Raw genomic sequence first — 9,809 nt, 5'->3', positions numbered from 1 at the left:
GGCCTATCACCCTCACCTTAACCTCCTTCCACCTATCGTATTCCCAACGCCCCTCCCCCAAGTCCCTCCTTGCTACCTTTTATCTTAGCCTGCTTGGCACACCCTCCTCATTCCTGAAGAAGGGCTTATGCCCGAAACGTCGATTCTCCTGTTCCTTTGATGCTGCCTGACCTGCTGTGCTTTTCCAGCAACATATTTTTAAGCTGCTCCTGATCTGCCTACTTTCATCCCCCTTCTATTCCTCTTGTACACTAGATGGGATCTCTTGCAAAGTGTCCATGATAAGCACTCTCAATTTCTTGGTAACTCATATTAGTTGTCTATGAAGTTACAACTGAGGACTTGATCTTTTCCAGTGATGCCCACAGGAAATCTTGATTGTATTGAAACCTTGATAACCTCCAGCACTGAGTCAACAGTATAGTGTGGTATAGTTTTAAGAAGCACTCAAAATCTTCAGCCACAGCTTATTTATTCCCAGTAGAGCTGCTTGTTGTTGGGAAGGACATAAAGATAGAATGCCATTAAACAAAGGAACAAAAGTAAGCAACTTAGCCCATCAAATCTGCTTTGCCATTCCATGAGACCATGGCTGATCTGATAATCCTCAAATCCACTTTCCTGCCTATTCCCCTTTGATTCTGTTCCAAATTAAAACACTGTCTACCTCAGCCTTGAATATAATTAATTATCCAGCTTCAACTGCCCTCTGTCATACAGAATTCCACTGATTCACAATTCCCTGAGAGAAGGAATTCCTCCTCATCTCTGTCTCAAAAGTGTGACACCATATTCTGTGTGTATGCCCTCTGGTCCTAGACTCTCCCAGAAGGGAAAATAACTTTTCTGCATCTACTTCATCAAGTACTCTAAGGAGCTTTCAACCAGTTCACATCATATTCTTCGAAACTCCAACATGTACAGTCCCAACCTACTCAACCTCCATACCTAACATCAGCCCTTAGTGAACCTTCTCTGGACTGCCTCCAATTTCCTTTGACATGGGGCCCAAACTGTTCACAATGTTCCTGACTATTGTGGCCTGACTATTGCCTTGTACCACTTTAGCGAAACCTCCTTATTTTTACACTCCATTCCTTTTGAAACAAAGACCAACATTCCATTTTGCCTTCCCTCTTACCTGCTGAACATGAATGCTAACTTTTTATTATTCACAGACAAGAAATCCCAAATCTTCTGTTCTTTAGCTTCCTGCAGTCTTTTTCCATCTAGATGACATTCATTTCTTAACTTTTCCTGTAAAAGTGCAGAACATCACATTTCCCTGCATTATAGTTCACTTGCCCATTCATGTAACCTGTCTATATCCCTAAGGTTAAGTATTGTTGACTGAAATGCCATTAAACCACTTTAGTGAATGCTCACAAGTGATTTAAAGGGCAATCAGTCCCTTAATGATTCTCTGGTTGGTTGTTCCTAGCAAAAGCTTCAACTCCTTTGCCAAGATAACACCTTGCGCTAAACTGATGCTTGACCTCAAGATTCTTTTCATCATGTTGCAGGTTTTCAGGCTTCTGTTCAAATTTCATTTCAACCGTGAGTATCTGCCATCAAGTAGAGCTTTTTTTGACAGCTCCTTCAGATGCTAAAGTTTCTAAAAAAACATGGCTAAAAGCATATGGAGCTGAAACATTAGTTGGTCTGGGGTGTTACCTTCGTAAACCGTGCATCACATTTCTCTTCATAATTACATCATTTTTATAATGAAGAAAGGAAACGCTTCCAGCTAATGTAAAAAAACACAACAGGCCAATTAACGAATAACAAGTTCCCATGAACATCAATAAGATGTGTGATCAAATAATCTATTTTAGATGTTGATTGAAATATAAATGTTGACTTGGACAGCAACTTGCCTTTGAATAGTGCAATCTTTTATATCTGTCTAAGGAAGCTTAATCTGAAGTGGTATTGCAGACAGTACAGAGGCCCCTCAGTCCTGCTCAGAAAGGCTACTTCTATCTTCTTCACAAAATCCACAACAGACCCACTGTTTCTGCCTGTTCCTGTCCCACAGAACTCATCTCTTCCTACCTCCAATCAGTTTTTTTCTCCCCTAGTCCAGTCCCATCCCACTTACATCCGTGACTCCTCTGATGTTTTACATCAGTTTCAGAATTTTCAGTTTGTGGCCTGACTATCACCTTGTACAATATCGCTCCAATCGCCTGCTCTTTTCCATGGCCGCTCATTCTCTTTACATGTCCATTCCCCCATCAAGATGGGTTCAGAATTCTCCGCTTCTTCATGGAATAAAGGCCTGAACCATCACACCCTGCTCTGCCTGGTCGAGTTTATCCTCACCCTGAATAACTTCTCTCTTAACTCCTCCCAGTTCCAGGTCAGAGGGCTGGCCATGGCACCTGCATGAGCCCCAGTTATGCCTATCTCTTTGTTGGGTATGCGGAACATTCCTTGTTCCAGTCCTATTCCCACCTACAACTCTCTCTCTGGTATATCAATGACATCATCAATGCTGTTTCCCTCTCTCTTCTATAATTAGAAAAGTTTATCTAATTCACTTCAAATTTCCACCCCGCTCTCACCTTTGCTTGATCCATCTCTGATTCTTTCCTTCCCTTCCTCGATATCATTGTTTCCATTTCTGGTCACCAATATCCACTACAAACCCACCGACTCTAATAGTTACTATACATCTTCATACCTGGCTTCCTGTAAAGACTCTATTCCATTCTCCCAGTTCCTCCATCTCCATTACGTCTGTTCTGATGATATGCACTTTGATAAGGGGGCCTCCGAAATGACCACCTTCTTCTTCAACCGAAGGCTCCCCTGCACAATATTTGACAGGACTCTAAGCCAGGACTGACCCACTTTGGCCCTCACGACCTCTCTTCCCTCCCACCATAGCATTAGGGTCCCCCTTGTCCTTACTTACCATCCCACCAGCATCCACCACCTCCTGTGAGACGTCACCACCAGATGCATATTCCCATCCCCTCCCTTGTCAGCTATCTGCATGGATCGTTCCCTATGGGACACCCTGATCCATTCCTCCTCTAGTCCCAAACCCCCCTACAGCCACATGGCACCTTGCTCTGCAACCACAGAAGGTGTAGCACCTTACCCTTTACTTCCTCCCTACTCGCTATCCAAGGCCCCAGACATACCTTCCAGATGCACTTCACTCCATCTAGTCTACTTTATTCATTGCTTACAATGTGGTCTCCTCCACATTGGGGAAATGGATAATAGACTTGGTGACCACTTTGTGGACCATCTACGGTCTGTCTGTGAAAAAGACCCTGAGCTTCCAGTTGTTGCCACTTCAATAACCACCTTGTTCACGAACCAACATCTGTCGTCAGCTTGCTGCAGTGCCCCAATGAAGCTCTGTGCAAGCTGGAAGAACAACACCTCATTTTCCACTTGGGAACCTTGCAGCCTTCTGGACTGAATATCAAATTCAACAATTTTAGGGCTTGAGCACCTTTCCCCATATTTTCACCCACTCCAACACACCAGGCCTTGTCATTACACAGGCTGCTACCACACATAATTCTCCAGACTAATAGCACTATTCTTTCTCCTAGATATTTAAGCCCCAATCCTTCATCTGTCCAACTGATTTTCTCTCTCCTTGGCCTCTATCTCCACCTATCATCTTCTGTATAAAAAACATCCTTTTCCTAGCTACCATCAGTTCTGAAGAAGGGTCATTGGACCCGAAACTTTAACACCGATTTCTCTCTACAGACACTGCCAGACCTTTTCCAGCAATTTCTGTTTTTGTTACTATTATCCATCCTCTGCTAGTGAACATGCAGCCATTTCCGAAAGGCATTTATAGTAGTTTTCATACCTTTGAGAACTCTGTTCATAAAGTCTGAATTTCATTTGTAAAGAGACATACAGTTGTTGAATTGCTTCTTGTTATTTTTGTTAGGTGACATGGAAGAGTCTTAAGGGTGACTTGCCATTTTTGTCACAATGAGATTACTCAAGAATGTGTGATAGACTGTGACTTAAATCAACACAATATGTATTCAGTATCAAATCAGATAAAGTCTGCGTAACAGTGTGACAAAAACAATTCACTATAAAGGAGTCTTAGACCTGTCAAAATACTATGACATTCACATCAATTCATTTGGAAGTTGATATTTTAACACTAATCATTCTCTGACTGAACTGTAGATAGAAATGACAAAACACTTCAAACATTCAATGAAATATTATAAGCAGTGGACTTTCAGGATAAATGCATTGATATGATGCAGAACCACTTCTGAAACATTGTTATTGGAGACAGTTACTTGGTCTGACCCTGCTGTGTTTCCCAGGTACTGGGACGTGATGATGATCTGGGCTCCAACAGTAAGCTGACCTACCAGATTAACCTTGGAAATGAAGATGGCAAATTCTCAATCTCAGCAAATGGAAGTCTCAGCCTCGTGCAGAGTCTAGATAGAGAGATTCGAGCAGAATATATGCTGGTGGTGACTGCCACAGATGCAGGTAATAGAAAACTACTTAACAAAATTGCTTAAAAGCAAGGATTTATGTTTTATGCAATCAAAAATATCTAATATAATATTTTTTACTCCACTCACCCAACGAGATAGTTTTTATCACTCCATCTTACAACTCTCACCATGGCAGAATGGATCAGCAATTACAGTTTAATTGTTTACAAAATTTTTACTACCACCACAGTTTGGATATTCTAAACAGCCCAACCATTTTAGATTAGATTCCCTACAGTATGGAAACAGGCCCCTCAGCTCAACAAGTCCACACCGACCCTCCAAAGAGTGATGCACTCCCCATATTTATCCCTGATTAATGCACCTCACACTATGAGCAATTTAGCATGGCTAATTCACCTAACATGCACATTTTTGGATTGTGGGAGGAAACCGGACCACCCGGAGGACACAGGGAGAATGTGCAAACTCCACACAGACAGTCGCCCGAGATTGGAATCGAACCCGGGTCCCTAGTGCTGTGAGGCAGCAGTGCTAACCACTGAGCCACCCTGTCGCCCCTAAGCTTGATGACTGGCTCCCCCTTCGAGTCTTCTGGGCAAGGTTTCCCACATGTTTCCAGTGCAGACTGACAGCTCGGGAGGTCTGCTTTCTGACGGTCAATTTAAAGTGTGGCTTCTTTTCTTCATTGTTGGTGAGTTTGTGCAGCTGTTGCAACTGACCAGTCAGCAAGAGATGGTACTTGCAGGGACACCCAGCAATTTAGGGTGTGTTAGACGATGTCTTGCTGTATGAGGTGTCAACGGAAATCACAGCCTCTCAACTGAAGCATAGCATACTTAGGTGTATCAGACTAATTAAAATGAGTCCCGCTGTTCTGCATTAAAACACAAAGCCACATTATTGGAAGCTATAGACACTCACATTCAGAGTTGAATTACATTGCAATGGAAATTGAATTTATGAAGCTAACTTTTGACTATGCCATTGGAACACTGCCATACATTGATTAGAGGGCTAGAGAGATGAAGAGGTTTTTGGTAAAACCTCTTTGTAGTGTTGAAAGTATTAATAAGCCATGAGAATATCAGTGTTCTTGGAATAGATTTCTGACCCATACTTAGGACAAGTCAATAATTTCTTTGTCATCAAAGTCTAAATCAGAATTGTGTTTGCTGACTGATCTTTATCTCATCACCAGACTGCTACAAGTATAGATGTCAGAAGTCATATGACACCAGGTTATAGTCCAACAGGTTAATTTGAAATTATAAGCTTTCAGAGCACAGCCCCTTCGTCAGGCGAACGGACTGCTCTCCAAAAACTTGTGATTTCAAATAAACGTGTTGGACTATAACCTAGTGCTGTGTGACTGCTGACCTTGTCCACCCCAGAGCAACACTGGTATCTCCACCTCACAGATGTAGAGGACACAGATGCAAAACTGTTTACAGCCAATAAACTCACTGTCTTTCTTTTCCTTCTTGAAGAAGAAGTTTTGTGTTTTGGTAACTTCACCCATTCCTCTGTCTATGCCTCAGTCCTCACCTATTTTCCTGAATTAGGGTTTGATTGCAATGTACAGTGAGATTCTTGCTGCCAACTCAGAGCCTGACAACAGTCAAGAAACACCAACAGTGGAAGACCCGGTGAGAACTTAATGTGATCAAAGTGTCACTGAAGTTTGGTATGAGGGCGAAAGCAGTTGGAGAAGAGTCTCCCTCATGTTTGCCTGGAGACTGATGTTTTCCAGGTGATTCCCACAGGATGTAATGACAGTTGTAGCAGAGAGGAGAGATTTCCACTAGGCTCTAAGCCCATTGGGGGACATGGGAAAGAAGCTGGTCATAGTGCAGAATGGGGAATGGAGAACTCAGTTGGACAATGAGCTGTTGATAGATCTGACTAGAGTCATAGAACAGAAAGTTGAGCAATGTTGGGTTCGATGAGATGTATGGCAGATTTGGACAAGAAGTCAGGCATGGTCCATCATAACATCAGGAGAAACAGCTTCCATCTTTTACACTCGGTGAGGTGATTTTCACAACTGGCAGCAGTGAGTTCCCGATGAAGGGGGATTATGGCTTGTTAAACAGCTTGTTGACAGCACAACTCACTTTATTAATATTCAGCTTTCTACCTTAGCAAACAAGCTCAACCAACTCAATGTGGAGAAAACTTGACATAGAAATCAGAGCAGGTACCTGACAGATTCAGCTCACCACTTACACCAAAGGACCTCCATGTTGCATATGACCAAACTGCAGCTGAGGGCAGGATCCATCAGCACCAGGAACATGCACCCCTTGACCTCTGACATCGGCATCTAGCATATACCTCAGTATTATTGTGGCACTTCTCCAATGCACTGGCATTGGCGAGGTGCACACTGGTAACACAACATTGCGTGGCACACTGGCAACCAGCATTGAAAGGCTTCTGTGGTGACACTTTCTGCATACAGATGTGCCCAGCTGAAGGATTAATCCAGGTTGTATCTCAGCATTGCTCTTTTGCTCTGTTAATACTCGTTCACATATTGCTTACCTGGATGTTGTCAGTATCCCTGTCTTGACTTGCTTTGCCTTGTCTTATGGTGCCAATTAGCACAGTCACCAAAAGAGACACCCTGCCACGCTGGTCAGCAGTCCTCAGTCAAGGGGCAAACACATTGCTGTCTAGCAATTTCTACAACATTGTCACCATGTGCCAGCATATTAACATAAAAGGTTAGTGAAGGATAGAGTGGGGCTCATAAGGAATAAGCAAGGTAAGCTACTCACTGAAACAAAGTGTATGACAGAGGTATCTAAACAGTACTTTGTTTCTGTCTTTACCAAATTAGAAGGTGCTGACAATGGCCCAGTTGAAAATGTGGGTATATTCAAGAGATTTTTAATTAGTAAGGGAATCAAGGGTTATGTGGGAAACAGGCAGGAAAGGGGCGTGAAGGATTATTATGTCAGCAACGATGTCATTGAATGGCAGAGCAGACTTGCTGGGATCAATGACCTACCTGTGCATCTATGTCTTAAGGTCATATTCCATGAAGCAGCTTTTTGATGCATTAATGTACTGTGCAACCTCCTGCCCGAAGCCAAATATTTAATTCCTATTTTTACCCCTTTTTTATAATATTGACCCCATCTCTTTTGTGTTGATTCTTGTTGAGGTTGGGTCTCACACACATCAGCTGTCCTGTGGTGCCTTTACCAATGAGTAATTTGTTTTACGTGAGCTTATGGGCAGGCTGGTTCATTATGAAGGGGCTGAGAAATGAGGTTAGTTTGCTGATCTTTTAAGTTATGATGGATATTGTGTTAATCCTTCATGCAGTTTGTAGCAACTCAAAAAGGAGAAAATGTCCAATGATTTTCACATGGGCACTTATGAGCTGCCTCTTGAACATTTTTAATATGAATGTGATTAACTCCAAAACTATAATAATTAATTACCCAGTTAAATGGAATAACTTTGAAATCCCTAATCAGCAAATATGTACATCCTTTCAAAGTAATTAATGGAAGCAAATAGAAACACTCCTACAAAGCATCATTAGGAAAGTTTAATATGTTGAAAACCATTTCACTTGCAACCAAGTACATTAAAATTTGCATTAAATACAATTTCATGGGTGAGGGAAATTTCATCAGGAAAGCAGATACCGATGTTGGGGTCTTAAGTGCATTGCATTAAGGATATGCTGTGATAATGGATCTAAAGTGTTTGCTTTCAGGGTGAACACTTGCACTTAATGCTCTATCACAGCGTTCGGCTTCACTTTATTTTCAAAGCGGTTCCAAAATGTAACCTCAGAACAGCTCCTGACAAATCTACCAGTGTTAGTAATGTTTTCAAATTCCATGCAGAGGGGTGAAATTGAATGACACTTCCCCAGCATCCTCAACACCAAATAGGCTCAGAAATCAGACTGTTCAATTAACGCATGTCCATTTCTTGTAATGCATCCTGCAAGTCAGGATTGAGCTACTGCCATTTTAACTGACTGCTGCATGAGTTGAAGAGTGTGATGCTGAAAAACCATGACCAGTCAGGCAGCATCCAAGGAGCAGGAGAATTGACATTTTGAGCATAAACTCTTCATCAGGCTAATGCTCAAAACATTGACTTTCCTGCTCCTCGGATGCTGCCTGACCCGTCTGTGCTTTTCCAGCACCACATTCTTCAACTCTGATCTCTAGCATCTGCAGTGCTCACTTTCTCCCTGACTACTGCATAAGCCAATGTTCTTTGCGTTGCTCACTGGCTCCATAAGAACATAGGCCATATTAATATGTCAACCCCTTGAGCTTGTTTCACTGTTTTATGAGATAATGTTTCATCTGACTTCACCTCATATCTCTTAATAATTTTGGATAACAAAGATCAATCATTCTCAGGTTTAAAATTTAATTATAAACGATAAGCCAGAGGGCAATAGAGTAAGTAGCACTATGCATTGATGTAGAAGCATCTTGTTTTATGGAACAGTTGTATAAGTCTCACCAAAATACCCCACATAATGGGAGCAATGTGCCTGTATGATCTCACCAAGCTTCAGGCAGTGTAGTGACAGAAAATGTCGCATCATTTGTTCATAAGAATCCAGCATCAACTACCATTTGTTGGAAGATAGTTCCAAACTTTCTAAAATATTTTGTTGAACTCTTCCCTAATTTTATTCCTGAATGCTGTTTTTAGAATGTAAAATTTTTAGACAGCATGAAGTTTCCCATTTTTAGACAAAGTTTTTTTATTCTCCAATGGGATTCATGATGATCAATCCACCATGTGTCATGGAGACATTTCTTGCGCAATCTTCCGTTCTACATCAGCGTAATTATGTACTCAGCTTCCACTGTGCCCTGTCTGGTGGAATCATGTGACAGGAGAGACAGAACAGTCTGCTGCTTCAGGGATATTGCCATGTTTACACTTCATCTTTAAACTGCAGCTTGACAGCCTGCAAGCCAGGAATTGCCCTTCTCCTTGTGGTTCTGCACTGTTACCCACAAGGTAATAGCCCAGAAAGACAAGTGAGTCACAGAGTCGAAGAGATGTACAGCATGGAAACAGACCCTTCAGTCCAACCAGTCCATGCCAACCAGATACCCAACCCAATCTAGTCCGAACCTGCCAGCACCCGGCCCATATCCCCCCAAATCCTTCCTATTCATATACCCATCCAAATGCCTCTTAAATATTGCAATTGTACCAGCCTCCACCATATCCTCTGGCAGCTCATTCCATACACGTACTACCCTCTGCGTGAAAACATTGCCCCTTAGGTCTCTTTTATATCTTTCCCCTCTCACCCTAAAACTATGCCCTCTAGTTCTG

At 42.2% G+C, this 9,809-nt stretch overlaps 1 protein-coding gene across 1 annotated transcript in view; it reads left to right on the top strand.

Annotated features, from left to right (window-relative positions):
• Positions 1 to 9,809, top strand: part of LOC122551061 (protocadherin Fat 4) — an 84,100-nt gene that overhangs the window by 44,327 nt on the left and 29,964 nt on the right. Inside the window, exon 5 of the mRNA XM_043692703.1 lies at positions 4,326 to 4,500. Coding sequence (XP_043548638.1) covers positions 4,326 to 4,500 — 175 coding nt within the window. The remainder of the gene's footprint in view (positions 1 to 4,325; positions 4,501 to 9,809) is intronic.

Source organism: Chiloscyllium plagiosum, chromosome 6 (assembly GCF_004010195.1).
Source record: "Chiloscyllium plagiosum isolate BGI_BamShark_2017 chromosome 6, ASM401019v2, whole genome shotgun sequence".
Classification (NCBI taxonomy): Eukaryota; Metazoa; Chordata; class Chondrichthyes; order Orectolobiformes; family Hemiscylliidae; genus Chiloscyllium; species Chiloscyllium plagiosum.
The sequence above is the reverse complement of the archived record's forward strand: the minus strand, read 5'-3'. Positions and strand labels throughout refer to the sequence as shown.